The sequence below is a fragment of the Rattus norvegicus genome, chromosome 3, assembly GCF_036323735.1.
Source record: "Rattus norvegicus strain BN/NHsdMcwi chromosome 3, GRCr8, whole genome shotgun sequence".
In the NCBI taxonomy this organism is placed as follows: domain Eukaryota; kingdom Metazoa; phylum Chordata; class Mammalia; order Rodentia; family Muridae; genus Rattus; species Rattus norvegicus.
This window is the reverse complement of record NC_086021.1, coordinates 37001523-37026665: the sequence shown is the minus strand read 5'-3', so window position 1 is coordinate 37026665 and position 25143 is coordinate 37001523. Positions and strand designations below refer to the sequence as shown.

Here is a 25143-nt window from a genome sequence, read left to right as displayed (position 1 = left end):
ACACCTGATATGGAGATGTAGAATCTGAAGTTTCCTATGCTGGTTTTCAGTCTCGTTTTGGTTCAGTATTTCCTATCTTTCTTTTCGGAATGGTAATGTATATGCTATGCCATTGTACGTTGGCAGTCTGTGATCTGCTTTTGGATTTTCCAGTGGTTACAGTTAAGAGGTTGCCTTGAGTCTCAGAAGAGACTTTGGGCTCTGGACTTTTAAACAATGTTAAAACCACGGAAGTCTGTGGGGACTTTTGAAGTTGAACTAAATGCATTTTGTATTGTGTGGCTACAAGCCCGTGGAATTAGAATGTGGTGGTTTGAACAAGAATGCCCCTCCCCACCAAACCAGGTCATGTATTGAAAGTTTTGTTTCCAGTTCATAAAGGATTAGGAAGTGTGGCCTGTTGGAAGAGGCATATTGCTGGAGGTGGTCTTTGAGGTTTCAAAAGCCCATGCCAGCCCCAGTCTCTCTCTGCCTGTTGTCTGAGGACCAGGTTGTAAGCGCGGAGGTAAGTGGAGGTACTGTTCCAGTGTCATGCCCGCCTGCCCGCCTGCTACCCTATTCCCTACATTACAGTCATAGACTAACCCTCTGAAACTGTAAGCAAGCCCCTTGTTGTGGGCTTTTAATAATAAGTTGCCTTCATTTGTCATGGTGTTTTGTCACATCAATAGAACCATAGCTGACGCTCTTATAGAGAGACTGAAGCCCTAGGGGTCAGTGTTCTTTTGTACATCATCCGGCCAGCGCTAGCTCGAAGCCATCGCCCATGATGTCCACTACAGTGGGTTAATCTGTCTGTGATGGCACCTGACTTCACAGGTGCATAAGCTTTTCCCAGTTTCCTTTTCCCAAAGGCCTTGTACACCAGTGCCATTGTTTTTCCAGTCCGCTTTGTTATCCTGGTCTACTAAGGAGTCAGCACCTGGAGAGGAAGCTCCCTTTCTGCATGTGCTGTGGCTAACTACACCAGAGCCGCACCGCTAGTTACTCAGGAGATATTACCCAGACTAGCTATGTCTTGTTTTTCCTCTCCTCTCCTCTCCTCCCCACCCCTTCCTCTTTCTCCTTCTTCATTTTGGTTGGTCTTAGTTAGAGGTTGGGACTAGGGGTTAAGGATTAGGGTGTTATGCCCAAGTTTCAGGTACCCAAACACCACCAAGGAGCCAATTCCTATAGAAAACGCACAAGGGTCTTTACTAGGAGCTTGTGAACTAGACCTAAACTCCCACCATTGCAGCAGGTTAAAATGAGAGCCCCCAGTCTAGGGTTCAGGGTTTTTTATTGTGGTTACAACAAACATGGGCAGTTTCCATATTGGTCAGCAAGTTAATATTTTAACATAATCTGCAGGAATCCAACAGGGGGAGAAAACACCTGACAAACAGGACGGCTAAGTTATCTATGTACCTCGACCCTTCTCTTGTAGTTTGACTGACTGTTGCTAAGCGGGGTGGGTTGCCACAGGAGACTTGCTCAGAAAGACTCTAATTTTCTAGCTGGGATTGGAGTTTAGCCCCAAATGGAGTTTCCTCAAAAACAGACTTGGTTGGTATGATGGTTTGTATATACTTAGCCCAGGAAGTGTTATTATTAGAAGGTGTGTCCTTGTTGGAGTAGGTGTGTCACTGTGGGCATGGGCTTTAATACCCTGTCTTAGCTGCCTGGAAGTCAGTATTCTGCTAGCGGCCTTCAGATGAAGATGTAGAACTCAGCTCCTCCTGCACCATGCCTGCCTGGATGCTGCCATGCTCCTGCCTCAATGATAATGGACTGAATCTCTGAACCTGTAAGCCAGTCCCAATTAAATGTTGTCCTTCTGAGAGTTGCCTTGGTCATGGTGTCTCTTCACAGCAGTAAAACCCTAACCAAGACAGTTGTTTTGGTTTGTTCATTTTCAAATCTCCAGGAACCATGTTTTAAAAGAGAGTTGAGGGTTGGGGATTTAGCTCAGTGGTAGAGCACTTGCCTAGGAAGCGCAAGGCCCTGGGTTCGGTCCCCAGCTCCGGAAAAAAAAAACAAAAAACAAAAAAAACAAAACAAAAAAAAAGAGAGTTGAATTAATTCTCTTTAATTAAAAGTGTACATGAGAAATCTCAAAACCACTGACATGTTTTTGACATGTCATGACATGTGACATAATTGCTACATGCTGCTAATACATAAGCCAGCCACAGAGTTAGAAAAAGTTCCCTGGAGCTGGCAGAGTGGAGCACACTTTAAATCTTTACTCTCGGGAGGCAGAGGCAGACAGATCCCTGTGAGTTGGAGGACAGCTTGGTCTCCATAGTAAGTTTCAGGACAGCCGGGCTACACAGTGAGACTGGATCTAAATAACAGAAAGAAAGGGTCCATGAAAGTGTGGGGGTCCACGTAACAGTTACAGGGGGTGTGTGTACATGTGTGTGTGTGTGTGTGTGTGTGCGCACATGACAGCAGCATGTGAATCCTGTGTGTGTGTGTGTGTGTGTGTGTGTGTGTGTACATGACATGAGCATGTGGATCCTCAGTGTCTGTGTGTGTGTGTGTACATGATAGAAGCACAGCACGTGGATCTTTTGAATATATGTGTGTACATGTTGTGTGTCTGTACATATGACATGAACATGTGGATCCACAGAGTATGTGTGTGTGTGCACATGACAGAGCATGTTGACCCACAGAGTGTGTGTGTGTGTGTGTGTGTGTCTGTGTGTGTGTGTGTGCGCGCGCACATGACAGCAGCATGTGGATCCTCAGAGTGTGTGTGTGCACATGATAAGTGCACGTGGAGTCACAGAATGTGTGTTTGTGTGTGCATATGTGTGCACGTGACAGCAGCATGTTGACCCACAGAATGACAGTGTGTGCGTGTATGTGGACATGACAGTAACATGTGGATCTACAGAATGTGTGTGTGTGTGTCTGCGTGCCCATGTGTGTGCACGTGCACATGGCAGGAGCATGTGGATCCTCAGCATGTGTGTGTGTGTGTGTGTGTGTGTGTGTGCATATGACAGCAGTATTTGAATCCTCAGAGTGTGTGGCTGTTGTGTACATGACAGCAGCTGCAGCCCGCATTCTGGAAGGACACAACAGTCATTAGAACACAAATGCTTTAGTGGAGGAAACTTTTGTCAGAGTATGTGAAGAGATCAAATAACCTAAGTAGAATGACAGAAATGTCAGGAGGAAATCCAGCATTAGCAGGAATTAGTTGTCCCTGGCCAACCTTAACTTTTTCTATTTTTTTAAAAGTCAGGCACTTAATGTATAGTCCTGGTTTTCCTGTAACTCACTCTGTAGACCAGGCTTCGAAATCACCTGCCTCTCTCCCAAGTGCTGGAATTAAAGGTGTGAGCTACTCTGCCCATCTCCATTCACTACTTTTAATAGATGTATATGTAACATTCAGATGTTTGAAGAACCATGATTTTAAATCAAATCCATATTTCAAAATTTTGCTGCTATAGCCTTTGGTCCAATATCTAGCCACACTTGTGTGTGTGTCTCTGTTGTGTGTGTTGTCTCTGTCGTGGATGTGTCTCTGTTGTGTGTGTCTCTGTTGTGTGTGTCTCTGTTGTGTATGTGTTGTGGTTTGCCCTGAAGTTATCTGTATTTTGATGCTAATTCCACTGCCCCAAGGACTGCTGCCTAGTCTCCTACTCTGGAATCAGGTGACTTCACCAGAACCTTCTTCCCATTGAATTTGTAAAGTACTGGTGAGAGGCAGGTACAGGATAGAAGGAGGCCTGTCATTGGAGGAGAAGGAAGGATGGGCGGGAGATAAGTTTGAAGGAAGAGGAGGAGACGAGAGAGAAAGGAGAGACAGGAGGGAGAGGGGAGAGAAGCCGTGGCAGGACAAGATGGCAGGTGATGTTAAGATTCTGCTCTGTGTATTTACAGGTTGTTATTAATGTTCCTAAGGGATGGATGGTACCGGGTTTTGTATGTTTAAGTGGGCAATTATATCTTATCAACTGGATCTAAGATTATTGTGTTGTGTGTTCTTTTATGTGAGGGTTTGAGTGTAGGGAAGTGTGCGGCTGGGATGTGTTTCCGCCAAGATACCTAGCAGATATCTTGGGGCACCGCAGTGCGGACCTAGCAGGGGAAAAAGACAACTAAACCTTTTTTATTTTTATATTTTTACAACAACATGTATGTGTCTCTGTTGTGTTGTCACCTCGGTCTCTGTGAAAGTTCTGCATGACTGTGCTTCTCCTGCATCTCTCAGGGTCCTGTCAGTGATGCGATCATTCTCTCTCTAGGAGATAATGTGTAAACCTAGGACGTGACCCAAGGCTGAGGGGAGCGCACTGTTTAGCAGGATGGGAATAGTAGCAGCGTCATGCTCTGTGCGTCAGGTTGTGTTTCCTGAACTCAGTCGTTTTGCTCTGAATTTAATGTTAGGGAAGGGAGGGTCCTCATTGCTGTTAGTTGTAACTTCCATGGTCAAGACCGCCCATGGCTGTGTTCACCATGGTTCTAATTACAGCTTCAGTGGCTGTAGTTTGGGGTTTGTGTGACTGTGGTTCTGACCTCCTGTGTCTCCTATGGCTTGGGTTGTGGCTCCAGTAGCTCTGGTCATAGATCTTGTGGCTGTGGCTGTGACTGTGGCTGTGGCTCTGGCCATGACTACCATTGCTTCAGTGGTGACCTCCCTTGGCTCCTGTGAGCTCTTAACTCAGGGGTACTATCGGAATTGACTGCTTAGTGTTCTGTGAGTGCTAGAAGCATCTAATGGCAGCCATCAGTTGGGTTCAACTGTACAGTAAGTAGTACCCAGCAGCTTTTGTTTGCTTATTATGGTCATGAGACAGCTTTAGTGTGGTGCTGTTAGGAATCTGTATATTCATTAAAATTTTTTTCTTTTTGGCTAACCAGTTAGTTCCCATGTCATACCACTTTTTCTTGGGGGTGTGGGGGTGTACGGTGCTCTGATAGGTCCCATCCAGACTGTAACATTCATCCCAGCAGTGGTGTCATGTAGTGTGTGATTACTGGCTATTTCTCTTCAGAGCCTGGCTCAGTGTTGAGTGGCTCTGAGGATGAGACAAAGCACAGCAGGTGTGGCCAGTTGACCTGAGTTCTGATGAATGCTTCCTCTTCAGGTCCTCTACTGGGTGAATTGGTGCCTGGAAACAAGTGGGGAATGGCCCCTGGCCTCACCTTGCAGGCCCCTAGCTCCTTGGCTATAACTGCCAACTCTGGAGTCCTCACCACTGGGGAAGGATTGCTCAGCAGCAGCCTTTGAACAAGTTTGGTAGTAAAGGATTGTGGGGTTGGCGACTTGGTGAGCTTTTCTTGGGAATTTGTCTTATTAGAGGCTTGTCCTGGACTTTGCATCCATTCTAGTCAGAGTAGAGAGGTAGAACTGGATCAGGTCTCTGAAACACAGGTTCTCTGTGTTAGGAACTAACAGGCCCCATCTTGGGATCAGCTCTGTTAATATTTTTGTTGTTATTGTTTTGTTTTCTTCTTTGTGTGTACATGTGCACTTGGTGTGCATGGGTATAGAGGCCAGAGGTCAGTGCCGTAGGTGTCCTTCCCTATGGCTCTCCATCTTATGTTTTGAGACAGGGTCTCTCATTGGCCTGGGGCTCACACACTAGGCTAGTCTGCTGGCCAGGAGTCCTCGTCCCTGCCTCCCAGCACTGAGATTAAAAACACATACTGCCTGCCATGGCCAGCACTTTATGAGCATGCTGGGCATCCACACGTAGGTCCTTGTGCTTGAACAGCAATCGTTTTACCCATCAGCCTGTGTCCACATCCACTGATGTGCCTGAGGAGACCATCTGAGCACAGTTTCAGTCTGACAGCCTGAGCTGGCTTCAGGATGTGGAACAGACCATTCAAAGAGACATGGCTGGTATGTGGTCATTGCCTGGACATTCTGTAGTAGACCTGCAAGCAAATGGCTGGAGGAGAGAACATCTTATTTTCCCATCGGCCTGACTTGGGTCTTCTCCTGAGTGGTCATTGCACATACTCTGCTGGTCCTCACTCGACAAAAGCACAGGGGAGGTTTTCAATGTTCCCTAAGCTCTTGACTTCAAATCTCCTGTTTTCAAAGGGTCTTTCTGTTCCCTGTGTGGAACAATTGAGCCAAGTGTGGTAGCACATGGCTAATAATCCCGGTGCATATATAACAGAAAAGCTGGCAGTTGTCTGCACTGCCCAGGATGGAGCTCTGTGATCTGTGGGCCTACAGTACTCACTAGCCACTCTCCCTACATCATGAGGACTGACCTATCTTAGTTAGGGTTTTACCTCTGTGAACAGACACCATGACCAAGGCAACTCTTAGAAGGACAACATTTCGCTGGGGCTGGCTTACAGTTTCAGAGGCTCAGTCCATTATCATCAAGGCAGGAGCATGGCAGGATCCAGGCAGGCATGGTGCAGGAGGAGCTGAGAGTTCTACTCTTCATCTGAAGGCTGCTAAAAGACTGGCTTCCAGGTAGCTAGGATGAGGGTCTTAAGCCCACACCCACAGTGACATGCCTACTCCAACAAGGCCGCAACTTCTAATCCTGCCACTCCCTGGGCCGAGCATATACAAACCATCACAAGGGCCCAAGGTATGCAGATGCCACACAACCCTAGCCACCATGGGGAAAGCCCAGGAACTGGGATTCTGTCAGGTACCTCGTTGTTCTTGGTACCATTAGTGGCAGTGTTTCCCCTCTGTGTCTTGGGAGGGACAGGCTGCGCTGCTTACTGTCCTGTCCTGCTCATTTCCCTCCTGTTCGATTCTCAGGATGCTATGCTGTGGTCAGTTGTTCTGTGCTTTTCAGCAACCCAGTAACTTCAGAACACCTTTAAATTGTGCCAGGAACTGGCTATAGCTCTATGCATATGCCCTGCCTTTGGTCACAGCTAACATGTTGCTGTTTTTCTCCAGTGTTTTCTTGGTATAAGACTTTTTGGTGGCTCAGTATAACAGTCTCTGTTTCCTTCTCTCTAGAGCAACTTTGGCATGTGAATGTTCAGCCAAAACAGTTGGCCTTATGTCCAGGCGTTTGGGCTGTACATGCATGTGCTAGTACACGAGTCTTTCTGTGTATCTGCATTAGCTATATTTGTCATTACCCCCTCACTACATGCATGCACACACAATGTATTGTCACATCAGACATTCTGCATCTCTTATTTTGAATTTCTACCATGTGGACTGCAGGCTCTGAGTGGATTCCACTGGGTAGGTTGAGTAGACCAAGTGTCACAAAGGTCCATGGCCCTCTTCCCTGTCTCAGAGGCACCTGGCTCCCATATGGGTATGTCACGAAGTGACCTTGGCCCTGGTCCCCAAATGAGCATCTGCTTTTGATCCCAGCAGCCTGTGTGCTGTTGTGAGAGGACCCTGTCTTTGCTTTTCAGTTTGTGCAAGAGGCAGTAGAGATGGGGTGGCCATGCCACACTGCCTGCGAGTTCCTAGAGCTGCCTCATAGCTTCTGCTCTGATTTCACCGAGGGCCAGTGGTGAGAAGCAGCTCAGGGTCTCAGGCGTGTCCCTAGACACATCTACAGTAGTTCTCTGCCATGCAAGTCTGGAGGTAGAGACTTCAGAAGAGAAGTCAAATTTTGTTTAAATTTGAATAGTGGGGTTGGGGATTTAGCTCAGTGGTAGAGCGCTTGCCTAGCAATCGCAAGGCCCTGGGTTCGGTCCCCAGCTCTGAAAAATAGAAAAGAAAAAAAAATTTGAATAGTAGTGTCTCTATCTTGCAAATTTTAAAAATTGTATCTAGAAGTTTTTAAAATTAGAAAAATAATTCATAGTTGAAACAGAAACCCAAATAGCATAAATATCTCCAAACTAAAATGTTCCTCTTACTCCCTGCCTCACCTTCCAAACGACTCTGATCAGTTCTGCGGCGTAAGTTCATCATGTACTCAAAGGGAAGGGCATGGTCAGAGAGTTATAAGGAGGTATGTGGTAGGGTGGGCAGCACAGAAATCTATCCTGTCTCTCATCAGTAATAAAAAGTCACTCTGGGACTGGAGAGACGGCTCAGCCGTTAAGAGCACTGACTGCTCTTCCAGAGGTCCTGAGTTCAATTCCCAGTAACCACATGGTGGCTCACAACCATCTGTAATGGGATCCGAAGCCCTCTTCTGGTGTGTCTGAAGACAGCTACAGTGTGTTTATATATAATAAATAAATCTTTTTTAAAAAAGCAATTCTGAACATCGTAAGGCGACCTGAAACTGAAGGTGACTGAAGAATGCATTCGGGTGCTGGCATGACCAGCTATGCTTCAGGGCAGTGCTTCTCAACCTGTGGGTCACAGCCTGCATAAGGGTTGCACATCAGTTATCCTTCATGTAAGATACTTACGTTACAGATTACATCAGTAGCAAAGTTACGGTTATGATGTAGCAGCGAAAATAATTTTATGGTTGAGGTAACAGCATGAGGACTTCATTGAAGAGTCACAGCATTGGGAGGGTTGAAAACCATATGAGAGCAGTAATGGACTAACAGGGTTACGTCAAACACAGACTCGCCCAGCAAAGGAAAGCAGTCAGCAAGGTGAAGGAATGCCCCCAGGATGAGAGAAAACACTTGCAAACCATACATTCAGAAAACTCACTAGCAAAAAGCACAAATGAAACCAAAATAAACAGAGATGATGGGATTCACGACTGAGTAGTCACCTGGTGGGCTTGCCCAGAGAAGGCATGCAGAAGGCTATGGAATGTGGAAGGTTGCCCAGAAGTTACCAGAAAAAGGCAGCTCAAATCCAGGAGAGCTCATTAACTCCAGGAAATTGGCTGCTACCACAGAGTTGAGGGCGGCACCCACTGATGAAGATGCAGAGAAAAGAACACCTGTGTGTGCGGTGGCTGGGCATGCACGTTAGTGTAACTGTTACAGGAAACAGTGAAGTTGTTTCTCAGAAACCCAGAGAACTGCTCTGTGCTGCAGCAGCCCAGCACTGGCTGTATCTCCAAAGCCAGCCAGTCTATACTTCTATACTTCTGCATATAGAAGCCATGTCTGCAATGCTGAGACATAGAGACAAACGCAGCGGGTAAACCATACACACACACACACACACACACACACACACACACACACACACACACACACACACACACACAGAGTGGGTTATTATTCAACCATAAAAAAGAATGAAATCTTGTCATTTGAGACAACACAGGTAGAACCAGAAAGTATTCTGTTAGGTGAAGCAAGCCAGGCTCAGACATGTGCCACATGATCTCTCTTGTATGTTGCATATATGGAGAGGTGGCTTCTTGAAGTGAGGGAGTCTGGGAAGAGGGATGGGGTAGGGAGGGACTGATCCATGGAGAAAGAAGTCCCAGCCTGTGGTTGTGCAGAGGGTGAACTCTGGCTGCAGAGAGCTTGGAGGATTTTAAGTGTTTTATCATGAAGAAATGACGATAGCTCCAAGAAGACAGATATATCAAACCGATTTAAATGCTACCCATTGTACATGGTTGTTCAGCCGTCACGTGGTACCCCATGAATACTGAAGACTTCTGTTTTTCAAGTATCAGTTTGAAAGCCTCTAACCCAGTATCCCTATTCTCTTTTAGAGTCAGATCACATTGATGGACATCCCCGTGTTCAAAGCCATCCAGCCAGAGGTCTGTACCATTATGTAATGTCATTGGGGCTAGGGCTGGGGAGGGTGATCTGCTGAAGCATCGCAGATATGTGTGCCTGTTTTGAGCTGGGTTTTGGGTTCTGCTGAGAAAAGCCCATCTGGCCCAGTCTGTTCTGTGCAGCCTGCCTCCCTGTCCCAGGCAAATGAAGGCTGTTTGGTCTGGAACTTTCTCTGTGCTGATGTCACATCCTGGTGGCTGCCTTGCTTCTGTTTTTGAAACTAGTTGCCACAGCAAACCTCACATGTTTATATTAAAAGCATATGTGCATTTTTAGAAGTGATAAAGGGAAAGAGTCAATTTGGGTCTTCAGAAATGGAGAGGATGAATGACATCCTCTAGTTGGTAAAGAGCTTTAGTCATTTTACCCAGAGTTCCTTTTCTTTGCTAGCAAGTAACACAAATTCATTTCAGAAAGCAAGCAGAGACAAGAACCTTTCCACAGTGTCTCCACACACAGGAAGCTACTGGGTGTGAGTGTCCCTACCATTATCTTCTACTTCCTGTCTTCCTCTCTCTTCTGTCTGCATGTGTGACCTCAAGTGACCTCCCCAAAGGATCCACATTTACAGCTTCCCACACTGACAGCACAGTTCCTTCTCTAGCCCAGTTTAGTCACGTGGCCAGTGCACAATCATCTATGGCCAAGGGGTCAGGATGAGCAGACACTGCTGATGTGCCTGGCCTTGTGTGAGCTGCTGATATGGAGACAGCCTGGAGGGCCAGCAGTAGCAGTGTGGAGAGCGCATACAGTGATTGCAGCTTTCAGTGGAGCCAAAATGCTGCGGCCAACCACAGATTTCATACACTGACACTTAGCTATGCGTGCTTTTCATGGGGATGCCACCTTTTCCTGTTCATCCCAATGTGGAACTGTTCACTGTTTCTAGTTAACCGGTTTCTGCCTCTGGGAGCTTTGCTGGCTGCAGTCATATGATGGCTGCCTTCATTCTCAGCTGAGTTTCTCTCTAGATCTCTCTTTCTTTTTTTTCACTCAGTTTTTTGTGATGTGGTCTTATGGTCTTAACATATCTCAGGCTACCCTTGAACTTCCTGTGTAGCCAAGGATGACCTTGAACCCCTGGCCACCCTGCGTTTGCCTCCTGAGTGCTGGGATTTCAGGTATGTGCTACCATTCCTGGCAGCTGATCTGGAGCCCTTCAGATGTCTGGGGCCTTCTTCTGCAGCCTGAATGTCAGGGTGATGACTTGGTCTGTCAGGTGGCCCTCACTGTCCTGGTATGACTGGGAGGCAGATCAGGGCAGCAGGGTGTCTACCACTCCATCGACTCATCAACAAGGGCTCTGGGGTACTGTCGCATGGAGGGAGCCTTGCCAGGTGACATCTTAAGGTTGTGCCCAGATATTAAAGTGCATGTGTTTTCCTTTAAAATTTTATCTTGGAGGTCTAAGTCTCAGTCACTAGGACAGCTGTCAAAGCATGGGGTTCCCATGCACCACTGGGCCTGATGAATCTGCACCTCTGGGTTGGTTGGGCCTGGAACCCAGTTGGTACGAAGGTGATGACTATCAGAGTGAAGAGCCAGAGCCAACTGCTGTGAGTTATTTAGTGCAGCCCAGGCTTGAACTGCTAGAGCCTATGACAAGCTACTCCCAAATGGAGGCCATTTTTTATTGTCAAACTATGGTTGGAAGGACCTGGGAGCTGCCCCCCTTTGCTGCTGCTGTTATTGTTAGCAGACTAAAAACTGAAATTTTTCCTTTTGTGGATGCCTGCTGTGTTGTGGTAAGACCATCCTGGAGTGGGAAGGGCATAAATAAGGCAGTTGTGTGATGTAGGTGAGACTTCCCAGGAAGCAGAGGCTAGTGTGTGAGAGGTGAATAGGCTGGACTGCTAGCAGGGGAGCAGCTCTGTGGACCAGGCCTTCCAGGCCCGGCTGTGTGTAGAATGAAAACAAATAGACGAAGTCCAATTGCCTGGACGCCCTTGCTGGAGGCTCCAGCCGCATGGCTAGAGTGGGCTCTCTGATGTGCTTTGAGTGAATGGTCTAGAGCCGAAGCTCAGAACCCCAGCAGCACACTCTAAAACCAATGGAAGTGGCTTTGTGAAACCTCAAGGCCATTCACGGCGTGCTCTCCTGGTCATTGATTCAGATTACTCTTGAGTTCAGCTCTATATAGATAAAAGGAATCATTGTGACTGCAGACTGTGCAGCCAGAACTTGACTGAGGCCCGTCTGTCTGCCTACTCCTGCAGGGCACGTGGCCTCTGCCTTTGCTGATGTAGATGTGAACATGGTTTCAGGGAGCCCATGTCCAGAAAGTAGTTGTTGAACCTTCTCTAGTAGAGCATTGCTGTCTGGGCTTCTGGGCGTTCCTTGGGAGGAGATATCAGCTGACTTTCCTTGTTGTCCATTGTGTCAGTAGCTGACCTCGTTCCCCATGCCTTCCTCCCATAGTTATTGTCATGTCATCTGCGGACATTGTCCTTAGGAGTGTGGAGCTGGAACATGGCCTAAGAAGGCTCAGCAGCTTTCTTGACCCTGAATTTCTCGAGGTCTTCCGTCTAGCTGCAGCTACGGAGAGATTCAGACATTGTTGGACGGTATCCAGGGGTCCTTCTAGAACAGTGTTCTAGGCAGTGAGATTTACACGTACACAGATGTGTCATGGAGACTTTGACGGAAGTAGGGGATAGGAGAGACCTGAAGCTCCATGCAGAACTCAGCCGTGTGTGTCTGAGTTTCTGGTGCTGCTAGGAAGGGAGTTCCCAGTAGTGAGTGGTGCTCAGAGCTCCACCCACTCAGGCCCTTGCCTCTGTGTCCCTGCCCTGCACATCTGATGCTCAGTGGCCCATCGCCTGTATGCGGGCTTGCGGATGTTGTGGGGTGATGTTGGGTGGTATGAAGTGAGTATGGATTCTGGGACAGGCATCTTGGGCGGGGGTTGCACTGGCTTCTTTCAACTACCTTCTGAGACACCTGTGTCCCTTACTTCCTTTGTGTGCTAAAGAAAGGAAGTGCTGTGATGTGCCACATCAGTTCTCTGTTGCTGGGTGACAAGCCACCGGGCAGACTGGGATCCAAGAGCTACTGGGATAGGTGGTCACGGTGCAGGGGCTTACCGGAGGTCTGGAGACCTACCTCCACCATGGTTTCCACCTGAGCACCTGGTAGGATAGTCCTGGCTGATGTCATATAGAAGCTTCCATAAAGCTACTCAAAGGCCCACATGGTATGTTAGTGCTCTTGTGCTGTGCTCTAGTGGCTATCTAAAGAAGCAAGATAGAGGTCATAATGGCTGTGGCCTGGCTTTAGAGTCCAGGCCTGCCCTTCCCACAGTATTCTACTCTACTCACACATCACCCCCGTTCAGTGAGGCAGATACACACGGTTGAACACTGGGAAGTGAGAATTACTAGGACAGCTTGGTGCTGCCTGTGAGAGTCTGTGTGATTCTAAGACTTTGGTCATTGGGATTTTGGTATTTCTCCTCTTCAGGTTTGTGTTTCCTCATTCATAGGCTGCGGATGGTGAACATCACCCGTGGAAACTCATTTAAACATGGGAAGTGTATGAAGAATACATGGTACAGAGGCCAGGGTTCATGCTGGGCATTGTGGTCAAAGACTACCTGTGCAATGTCATTTAACTCTCAGCTTCCCATGGGCTAAGTCTACTTACAGACAGTGGTGTGAGTGCAGGAGCTAATTGTCCAGTGATGGGAGCTGGGTTTATACCCTTGCAGCTGGCATTGTTGTATGCATGTGTGCGTGTATATGCATATGCCTGTGCATGCATGCATGTATGATGTGTATGTATGTGAATGTATGTATGTGTTTATGCATGTATGCATGTATGCATGCATGTGTGTGTATGCATGTATATGTATGTGTGTGTATGTACGCATGTATGAGTGTGTGTATATATACATACATGTGTATATGTGTGTATGCATGTATGCATGTATGTATGTGTATATGACAGTGATGATGATGACAGCGATGATGGTTTGTGTGTGTGTTTGTTCTTGGTAAGCAGTCCCTTGTGATGAGTTTGTGGGTTTATACTTCCCGTATGTTTCTATCAGTTTTGCTTACATTCCTTTGCTGCATAAGTGTCCTGTCCTTGGCTGACCGGTGATGTCAGCATTGGCCCTGAAACCTTTTAACATGACTGCACTGGTATTGACTGCTTCATGCTTTTTTGGCCCAATAAGGTGCTTAGCGTCGTGTCAGGTCTTCCCGGGGCTGTGGGTCTCTTTGGTGAGATGCTGTTGGATGCCAATGCGTGCGATTTAGATGCTGACTCTGGGATGCCATTGTGTAGTGTAGCTGTTCCCTCAGGGCCTCTGCCAGGCCTTGGCGTAGGCGCCACTTCTGCCTGGGTTTTGTTTGTGATCATGAGCACGAGCAGTTGTACGGATGCTGACTGAGGTGGCAAGAGGCTTGGCAACCTTCCACTAGCTTCCTCTAGGCCCCTTGACACTTCCACTCTCCACAGACATACCAGCTCCCGCCTCACTCAGTCTCACTAGGCACCAGTGAGGACAGCTGCAGATGACCTGCACTGAGCCAAAGGACCCCCACCCACCAGCTAAGCCATGCCACTCTGCAGATCCCGGAACATGACCCCAGCAGTTCCTTGGTTCTTCTGGTCCAGTCTGAGAATGAAGAATGGTGGCATAATCCCCTCCGGGCTGAGTGCATTCCTTACATGTCATTGTCCTGTCCTAGAGGCTGATTCCGTCTTCCTACCTCTCATCTGACCTAATCCTGATGTTTCTTAATGATCTTGATTTTCTTGTACTTTATTTGACAATGGCAGGTTTTTTTTTTTTAAGATTTATTCATTTATTATATATAAGTACACTGTAGCTGTCTTCAGATACACCAGAAGAGGGCATCGGATCTCTTTTACAGATGGTTGTGAGCCACCATGTGGTTGCTGGGAATTGAACTCATGACCTCTGGAAGAGCAGTCGGGTGCTCTTAACCACTGAGCCATCTCTCCAGCCCCCGACAATGGCAGTTTTTCATTCTGAACAATACAAGTTACTTTTCCTGCATTGTCCTGGCACATGTACTTGCGCGCGCGCGCGCACACACACACACACACACACACACACACACACACACGAATGTGCATGTACACAGGGTGGAGGGAGCTGGGTGCTTTAAAATAACAATGCCATTATTACCACTAGCCAGAGGACTGCCCGTTCAGGTTTCCCACTTCATGATTCTGTTTGTAGCATTTCCTTCCTTTCAGTTGTCTCTCCCTCTTCCTCTTCCTCTTCCCCTTCCTCTTCCTCTTCCTCTTCTTCTTCTTCTTCCTCCTCCTCCTCTTCCTCTTCCTCCTCCTCCTCCTCCTCCTCCTCCTCCTCCTCCTCCTCCTCCTCACACATCTCTGAGGGCCTTCCTTCTTTTCTTTACCTCTAAAGTCTTCAGAAGAAAGTGGCCACAGGCAGCTGGTTCTGGAGATCCCGTACTCCAGGGGCCCTGGTGTAATCCCAGTGCCTGGAGCAGCAGCTACTCAGGGGATCTGCCCTAACTGAATGGAGAAAGACCAGTACCCAGTGAGGGGAAGCATCTTGGCACTGTGTTTTCTGACTGGCTTAGGCCATCTCAGGAGCAGTGTCTCCTGGCTGCTCAGTGGCCACCTTCCCCAAAGAAGGGTTCTGTCTGATAAGCTCAGCCTTTTGGAGATTTGAATTTAAATGGCTCCCATTACTGGGGCTGCAGGGTAGCATTGTAACTTGTGCTCTTCTCTGTTGGGGTAACCATAAGGCCTCACCCTAGGACTCGGGAATTGGCAGAGTGTAAGGAATGTGGAAGTCACAAGCATAGTGTTGGTCCCTGCTAACTCTTAATAAGTAACCAGTTTATAAAGAGTTGGTAACTTAACGTACATGTAATTTTGTAGCATAACTGCTTAGTTAGGGTGCTGTTGCCACCCGGATGAACTGGGGAGCAGACTCTGGTTGGATTCCTGCCTGCTAGGGATTGGGCGATGCTACACCATGAAGGGGTCTGTCTGAGGGGTTCTGGTGGCTGCAGCCTGCTTAGCCTGGCCTGTTTCGGCGTAGCATTTTGTGTCTACAGTATTATTCCCTACCAAGTCTATCACACTTACATCCCAGCCCACAGAACTGAGGCTTCCACAGTTCCTCAGAAGCACCAAGCGACAGCACGGAGGATCTCTGCTCTCCCTATCAGAGTTGAGCAACTGCTTAGTAACCATATATAACATCTGTTAGAACTGTGGTGGGCATGGTTGCTCTCATCCCTGCTAAGACACTGGACCACTGCTTACTCTTGTTATGTCTGTTTCCTTGTGCATGATATGGGGGATGTGATTTTGTTTTGTTTTGTTTTTAACTTACAGCAGGTACACAGGCACTTAGTGTGTGGTCACTGCTGCTGCTGAGTCTGGGCTGGCTCTGTATATTGTGGATGGAGGTCTTCAGTGCAGGATTATCCAGCAGAGCCTGTGCAGGAGCAGCACCCTGGAGGACACAGCACTTGGATAGCAGAGTGGTGGAGCCTTGAGGATGGTTAGGGGCTTCTGCAGGGTTGTAGATCTGGAGAGTGGGAAGTCTGGTGAGGGGCCGCTCTCCAGCTGCTGTGAGGGAAAGCAGAGAACAGCACCAGGGCCTGGAAGGGAATGGATACAGATCCTGGAGTAGGATGACCCTAGGACAGCTCAGGATTCAGCAGTGTTTGCCTTGGGGAGAGGGTAAAAGGACAGAGGATCAGGTAGCATGGATGACTCCAGAGAATGAAGAAGTAGAAATGCGGGTGGGGAAACGCAGTTTTGGAATTGGACAAGCTCTGGTAACTGCATGTGGGGTGATGGCTGCACTGTGGAAGAAACTACAACCAGAAAAAAGTTTGAGTTTGTCCTGTAAAAAAGGAGGGTGACACCCAGAGTGTACGGCCATCTTCCCTGGGTGCCAGGCATTAGGCCAGCCAGGCAGGGAGGTCTGAATAGAGGCTCACCATTTTCCTGCTTCACTGTCTGTGGCCTTGGAGAGGACTGCCTCTGAATAGTGAAGAGGTGGGGCCTTGAGAACCAAATGTTTGAGGCAAAGGGGCGTTGTCTAAAGAATGATTTCAACTTCCCCTCCTGTGGAGCTGGAGACCTGACTGCCATCTGTGGGACACTGGCTGGACTGCAGGAGCTCAGGGCTCAGTGTAGGCCCACAGTTCCCCAGCAGGGATGCGCTGGACTCAGGAAGACACTGCTGTATGGGTCAGGAGCTGACCCTCTGGCCTATTGTCTGGCTGTGCTGCCTGCTCTGAAGACATGGACATTCCGGAGAGCCGAGATCAGTGTTGGATGTGGGACAAACCCTGCGTGTCCTTGATTCTCTTTGGCCCTGGGAGAAGGGGGAGAGCTGCCAGCAGGCAGTCGCCTGTGGTGAAGAGCTAGGTTTCACTGACATCATTGAAACCCCTTTCTCAGGTCAAGTTCTGGGCAGTGTGCACAGACCATCCCCCTCTACATTACCCGGGGAAGCTGCAGCCACTTCTCCTTTCATGGATGGCAGAGCCCTCATCAGCCCTGGCTCCCATTTTTTCTTTGGAGCCAGAGACATGTTTCTCTGGCCATCTTCCTGGCCTGCCTAGAGCCTTCCCTCCTTCCTCTTCCTGCTCAGGAGACAGGCCCTAGTCCCTCAGCATTCCATGGACTCTGTAATAGCTAGCCTACCACTCCATCACTCCCTCATGTTCCCTCCCACTTCCCTTTCCTGCGGGCCTCCCCTTTTACCTGGAGTGTCCTGATGCCTCAGGAGATGGGGTGCAGTTAGAGTTTCAGGGTTCTATGGCTTCCTTTAACCCACTCCTTGTTAGACACCTTTGCCTACTAGTATTCATTTAACTAGTCTGCTGCTCCAAGTCTGCCTCCTTCCTGATTGTAACCTCAGGATGTGGCTCATGCAGGGCTCTTCCCCATCTCCTGGGACCTAGAGTGGTGCCCAGTGCTGTTTGCTGACTGTATTTAGGGTGAGACTACTGTAATGAGTCCCCCTCCTGCCCTTTGTCCGTGCAGTACTGTCCCCCTCTGTTCAAACTGTAGAATGAGGTGGCAGGGTAGCCACTTGTCCTCCAGGGAGATGACTCTGAGCACAGGGCTCATCAGAGGGGACGCCAACAAGCACCAAGGGCCTGTCTTCTGCTGTTGCTCTGTTTACACTTGTGATTTGTTCTTTGGTCTTCAGTGATTGTCCCGTCTAGTGACTTTTGTCACACTGGAAACACAGTAGAAAGGGTTCTCCTCAGCTGAGGCATGGTGGAGACAGAAGTCAGGTCTGGCTCTAGACCTGGCCAGCAGCACATGAGAATTAATGCACTTTGGGACTTTGAGACTCATTTTTTTCTCTTTTTCTTGAGCATGGATATGGCATGAGTACTGGTTAGAAACCACATTTCCTTTTAAGTGAGTTAATAACCCAACACTGAACAGCAGCCCCTCACAACCCTGAACCCGGGCCTCACAACCCAGAGCCTGGGCCTCACAACCCAGAACCCAGGCCTCACACTGAGCAGCCGATTTTCTGCCCACGGATTGGCTCCTGCTGCTGATAGAGACAGCAGGGAGGGAGTCTCTGTCTGGGCTCTGACTTCAGGAGGAGCAGCTTGATTTCAGGCAGCCCTGCTGGTGAGATCTGCTGGAGGAATCCAGCTCTGCTGGTCTCTAGCTGTGCCTTTTCCTCTTGCTGTCTTCATTTCCTTATCTGTAAAGTAGCTGTGAGGGGCCTTTAAGGTGGCACAGAGAGTAAGGTCTTTTGCTGCACCAGGTGACAAGTTTGATCCCCAGAACCCACATAAAGGTGATGAAGAGAACCAGCTCCATGGAACTGTCCTCTGACCTTCATGAGTATGCTGTGGTACATGCTTTCCCTCACATCTCTCTCTCTCTCTCTCTCACACGCACGCACGCACGCACACGCACACACATACACACATACCACATACACACACCACACATACACCATACATGCACACACACCACACACACACACACACACATACACCACACATACACATACACCACACACACACACACACACACACACCACATACACACATGCATATACACACCACACACACAGTGGTGGGGAGCGACAATGCAAGAGGAGAGGTGGTAAACTGTGTCCAGTAGTATGATGGGTACAGGTGATGGTGTAGACAGAGGACCTACAAGACATTTCTTCATTCTCAGGAGACAAGGATAGAATGAGAAAATGGTAGACGCGGTCAGCACTCGACCCACTGTCTGGATGAGAGGGATATCCTAAAGCATGTCTGGCAGTGTGACCAAACACTTAAGCACCCAGAGGAGAAGAATGCAGTTTAAGCCACCTGGTCCCTCGAGTCTGCATTTTTCTGCCTGTAGAATGGGATGCTGACATGGCGAATTCAAAAGGTTGGACTTGAGACTGAATGACATCATTTTTCAGTTTTCAAAGCTATGAGTTGAGTTTGATCACAGTGTGTGCCCAGGAAACCACCCCTTGTAGCCCCCTTCCCCTCTTTATTCACTGACTTTTATCCTTAAAATTTTACTGTTTGAATTTTTGGCTATTCTAGTTTTTTGCATTTCTATGTGAATTTTAGAAATATTTGTTATATTTTGCAGCAAACACCTCCTAGGATTTTGAAACCGTAGATGGATCTGGAAAGAATCAGCATCCTAATAACGTTGAGTCACTTGGACCACGAACATTTTATGTTCTAGTTTCATCTCTTCCTGGAACAAATACCATGATCAACAGGAACTCGGGAGGAAAGGCTTTTCTTCAGCTCACAGGTCACTGACCATTCTTGAGGGAAGTCAGTGCAGGAACCTGAAGCAGAAATCATGGATGAATGCTGCTTGCTGCCTTGCTCACAGGCTCGTGCTTAGCTAGCTTTTTAATACAGTTCAGGACCACTCGCCTAGGGATGATGCCGCCCATAGTGTCTTGGATTGATTACATCAGTCAGTAGTTGAGACACTTCCTGGCAAGGCCCGCAGAACACTCTGGGTTATGATTACCAACATAAATGGAAGATGTAAGCAAATGGAGACACATGGTGCCTTGGCTAGCTTTAATTGTCAGTTTCTTAGAATCTAGAGACTCACGATAGGAAGATTCCGTTTGAGAAATTGCCTAGTTGGACTGACTTAAAAAATGTTAAACCAACCTTGTATTTCTTGGTAAGTCCTGCTTGAGCATGGTATAGAATTCTTGTAATAGGTTGTTATATTTATGTTATTAAGCCTTTTTTTTAGTGTTTTTGTATCTGTTCATGATAAGGTATATTGGTATTTTTATATTTATATAAGAATATATAGATTTTTGAAGTATTATTGTTCAGTTTTGGTAACAGTATAATATTTAATTTTTTATTTTAATTATTGGGGTGTGTGTGTGTCTAAGGTGTGTATAAGTGAAGATGCACACATGCTATGGCATGCATGTGGAAATCAGAAGGTAACTTTTGGGAGTCAGTTCTCTCCTTGTACTGTAGGTTCTAGGACTTGAACCTAGGTCATCAGGCTTGTCCAGCAAATGCTTTAACCCATAGAGTTACCTTACTGTGACAATATAATGTTGATCTCCTTCTCAGCAGAAGCTGGGATGAAAGAATCTGTACAAACCATTGTGACTTCTCCTAAAACGTTTTACAGATTTCACTCCACTTGGGCATAAGTTTTCTTTGTGCAAAGTTCATTAACTTTTCCTTAAAACAAAAAATTTTATTTTTGTGTATATGAGTACACTGTAGTTGTCTTCGGACACACCAGAAGAGGGCATCAGATCCCATTACAGATGGTTGTGAGCCACCATGTGGTTGCTGGGATTTGAACTCAGGACCTCTGGAAGAGCAGTCAGTGTTCTTAACCACTGAGCCATATCTCCAGCCCAACTTTTCCTTTTAAATAGAATTTATTTTTAAGAAGCTGAGGCTGTAATCCTGTAGAGACTTGATGCCCCAGGGAGGGGGACACCCTCTCAGAGGCAAAGGGGAGGGTAGATGGGGGGAAGAACTCTGTAAGGGGGACTTGAATGGGAGCAACATTTGGGATGTAAATAAATAAAATAAATAATAGTAATAATAAAAGAAGCTGGAGCTGGAGAGATGGCTCAGCTGTAAGGAGCATGGCTGCTCTTCCAGAGGTCCTGAGTTCAAGTCTTAGCAACCACATGGCAATTTACAACCATCTATAACTACTGTACTAGGGGGCATAATGTCCTCTTCTGGCTTCTGAGGGTACTGCATGCATGTGTCATACACATAAAATCTTAGACTCTATGTCTTTTAAGTTTCCAGTTCACAGCAAAGCTAAGGAAAAGGTGTATGCAGTTCCCACCTGGCCCCCACCCCCAGCTGTTGCAGTGTATGAGTTAGGATCGGTGAACAGTCCTGATACAATAGTGTCGCTGCGATAAAGGTGTGACAGTACACACACACGTGAGTCACAGAGAACACTTGGAGTGCCCCGAAACTCCTCCACACCCTCCACTCCAGCCTCTCTCTCTCTTGCACTAACGGATCTCTTTACGGTGGCAGAGTTTTGCCTCTTCAGGACATCTTTTAACCCAAGTAATCAGGCCTCCGTCTCCTGGTTGCTCTGTAAACTCAGTGATAGCAGTGCCCATTCCCTTCTTAGTGCTTAGTCCTCTCTGTCTGGCTGTACCGTGGCTTCTCCCTCACGTCTTGTTACAGCCCAGTCTGGACAGTTGTGAGGAAAGACCTTAGGAATCTTCATCTGCAGGCTTTGCTGTGCTCTTGAGTTTTTTAACTCCTTTGGACAAATGCCCTGGAGGGTGATTGCTGCATTGTTCTAGAAAGGGTTTTAAAAGACACAAAAATATTTTAAAGGACTTATTTATTTTTATTTTATGCAATTAGTGTGTGGTGTACAGGTGTGCGTGCATAATCACATGTGTACAGGTGTCCCCAGGGGCCAGAAGAGGGCATTGGATCCCCTGGAACTGGGGTGACAGGTGTTGCTGGCTGCTCTGTGGGTCCTCTGCCAGAGTGGTCAGAGCCCTTAACTGAGGGTCTCTAAACCTTGTCTGGGGGGCCTTTAGCAGAGGATTGGCCCTCAGGTACCTTCATTATGAGCTTTGCTCAGCCTCTCCTCTGCAGTGCTGTGCCTGTTTCCATTCCTGTTGGCAGCATGTCAGCTGTTTGTGTCTTTGCCAGAGATCCATCTTGTCAAAGGATAAAGCAGCAAACAGAAAGACGTTCTCCTGATGAACTTCACCTCTCTGTTGTCTCTGACTGGCTGCTCTGTTGCCCATGATCTCCTCAGGTCACTGTCACTGTTGGAGTTAATGGGATCCAGTTTTCAGTCACTGAGACAGTAGCTTTGGGATAGAGTCTTTATTTTCAATATACTCTTCTGAGGAAAAGTCGCTGTTTTTCCTCAGTTGATACCAGTTTATGGTCCTACTCCCAAAGGGTTCAGGATCGTACAAGATGTTGCCATGTGCCTGCAAGATGACAGCTTCTTTGTCCTCCGTGTCACAGTGACTAGAATCTCTCCCATTTGAAAACAATTTATGAAGGCAGGTCCTGTCCTTAAATTTCTGTTCACATTGATCCTGGGTCGGTTGGAAGTATAGCAGCTCAAGTTACCTCTGGTGGTACCCATCCCCAAATGCTCAGTGATAGAATTCTTTCCCTTGGTCACATGGCAATGGCACAGAGCAGGGACTACCAGCCTCTCTCAGACTTCTAAGAGGAAATAGGACCTTATTTTGTGACTAAGGAACTTAGCTTGGAAAGGCTAGTGTCATAGTTTAATTTCTGATGCCGGGACAAACATTATGAGCAATGCAAAATAAGGAAGAAATGGTTTATTCCTGTTTATACTCCAGGTCACAGGCCATTAGTGAGAGAGGTCAGGGCAGGAACTAAAGCAGGACCTTAGAGCCACTGCTGGCTGGCTCGCTCACAGGCTCGTGCTCAGTTGATAGAGTTGTAGTCCTCTACAGACATGCCCATGAGCCAGTTTAATTTTCATAATTTTTTATTCAAAGGCTTTCCTCTGAGATGACTTTGACAGTTAAGACTAACTGGGCTCTGGAGGCTGGAGAGAGGGCTCAGTGGTTAAGAGCACTGGCTGCTTCTCCTGAGGACCTGGGTTTAGTTCCCAACACCAACACAGTTCACGACTGTCTGTAACTGGATCCAAGAGATCCAGCATCGTCTTTTAGCCATCATGGACACCAGGCACAGGTGCCGGTCAAACATATATATATAAAATAAAAACATAAAGTAAAAACTAGCCAGGAAGGTTGGAAATGCCTTTTTTTAAAAGGAGTTTTTAAATTTAAATTTAAATTTTTTAAATTAACACATAAAATTAAAAACTTCCATATGGAACTTCATGCATATTTTACTTTGGTTGACCTTCCCCTGTCCCCAGTGTGTGCTGACCTTCAGACTTGCTTATTGCTACAACAGAAGTTGCTTTGACAGCTAAGAGCTGCAGAGTGGCTTGGGGGTGAGGCAGAGCAGGGCGGCTCCTAGTGGATGGAGGAGCTTCAAGCAGTTCCTGCGTCAACCTCGGCCTCTGTGGAATAGCTTTGTGTTCTCTGGTATTCTGAGGCAGGTCAGGAGGAAGTGGGCTGTGAACAGCTGATGGCAGACCCCAGACCTGAGTTTAGGAAGGCCAGGGCTTGCTTTCCAGTTCTCAGCAAGCTCCCCCAGGGAGCTCCTATCACAAAAACTGACTGTGCTCTGTGTCACACAGTGGTGTGGACCCTGCAGGCCCCTCCTGGAAGACAGACCCGTTGGTGTTAGGCAGCCAGGTGGACTCCACTGATAGGCACATAGGCTTCACCTAAGGTTTTCTGAAACAGCCGCTGGGTGCTTTGTCCTGTGCTCTGCTCCCTGGTGAGCCTTGTCCCATGTCTTAGTCACTGTTCTCTTGCTGTGAAGAGACACCATGGCAACTCTTTGTTGTTCTTTCTTTCTTTTTTTTGGAGCTGAGGACTGAACCCAGGGCATTGCGCTTTCTAGGCAAGTGCTCTACCACTGAGCTAAATCCCCAACACCACCATGGCAACTCTTATGAAGGAAAACATTTAATTAGGGACTTGCTTATAGTTTTCAAGGATTAGTCCATGATGATCATATTGGGAAGCATGGCAGCAGATAAAGGAGGCACGGCAGGCACAGTTGAGATCTACATCCCAGTCTGAAGGCAGGCAGAGAGAGAGGGGTCAGGAAGGAGAGATGAGAGATGGAGACAGAGATACAGAGAGAGAGAGACACAGAGACATAGACTGGATCTGGCTTGGCCTTTTGAAACCTCAAAGCCCACCCCAGTGACATAACTCCTCCCACAAGGCCATGGCCACACCTCCTGATCCTTGTAATCTTTTCAAACAGTTTCACTCCCTCGTGCCTAAGCATTCAAGGATATGAGCCTATGGGGGACAGTCTTACTCAAACCACCACATCCTGCTTTCCCAACTCTGTTGGCCTCTCCTCTGCCTTGGAGCACCTGATTTTCCTCTCTGGTAGCAGCTCAGATTCCCCCATGCCCATTATCCAGGTTGTGTCCTCTAACCCTGAGGGAACTCAGGAAACAAGACCACCCTTCCTGGATGGTTATGGGTGTCTATAGTTCCTTGACGGTGGGGTCCAATTCTAATATTTTTACTATAATGATCACATCTTCCTCTGACCTGCTGGCTGACATGTTGGGAGCATGGCTCCTCATTAGGCTTCCCAGCCTTGGAACCTGGGCCTTATGACCTTGCTGCTATGCAGTCATGGACAGTTTGTATCAGATCCTCTTCCCCGTGCTCTCTTCTTCTTTAAAGCTGCCACCACCACTTCAAAACCTGGGAACATTTCCTCATTGTGCTTCTGGGATGGGAAACTGCCTAAAATCCTTCCTCTTCTTCCCATCCATGGCGATTAATTAGCTCACAGCCCTGTCTTTGTTGATGTTTAACTGCAGGGAAACCAAGCTGTGCACCCAGAATATCACGAGAATCTACAGAACCTTAGCACTGGAAGCCGTGTCTCCAGGCTGGGCAGTGTCTTTCTTTTTCCTCCACCTAGATTTCACATTCTTCCACCCAGAGCTAGTGATTACCCAGTGCTGTGTGGTATGTGTTATTTAGAGTGGCCGCTCCCCATGCTGTGATGGGATCCAGGTGAGGGGCAGATTCCAGAGAAGAGCTAGCTAGCCCCAGGACCCACAGGGAGGATCCCCTGAGCCTAATAGACCATCTACATTTTGGTGACATCTGGCCTTGAGACCTAGTCTGTTTCACACAGTGCTTTTTACTTTCCTTACCGGGAGGGTTCTGCATAGGGCTGGGAAGGTGGCTCAGGGCTGCTGTGAGAACCTGTGGGGGAGCTCCCTGCTGAGTGAGACCCCTGCAGATTAGCAGCCTCCCAGTCACCCTAGTTACTAACAAAGCCTTTGGTTTTATGGGGCTTAGTTAGCCTGGGGACACTTGGCTGTCGGGAAGTGACCTTTCCCAAGCTCCTTGGGATTAGGAGAGACCCTCGTGTGGGATCCCCTGCTTTTTGAGACTGCCTGTGA

The 25143-nt window shown here is 47.7% G+C and overlaps 1 protein-coding gene across 19 annotated transcripts in view; it reads left to right on the top strand.

Annotated features, from left to right (window-relative positions):
- Ralgps1 (Ral GEF with PH domain and SH3 binding motif 1) overlaps window positions 1-25143 on the top strand; it is a 236631-nt gene that overhangs the window by 40994 nt on the left and 170494 nt on the right. For 18 of the 19 annotated variants that reach the window (XR_005502087.2, XR_005502084.2, XR_005502083.2 and 15 more), the window contains 1 exon segment: window positions 9546-9596. Coding sequence is in view for 14 of the 19 variants with exons in the window: in NM_001427068.1 (NP_001413997.1) it covers window positions 9546-9596 (51 nt within the window). In the remaining 5 variants the exon portion in view is untranslated. 19 annotated transcript variants of the gene reach the window in all.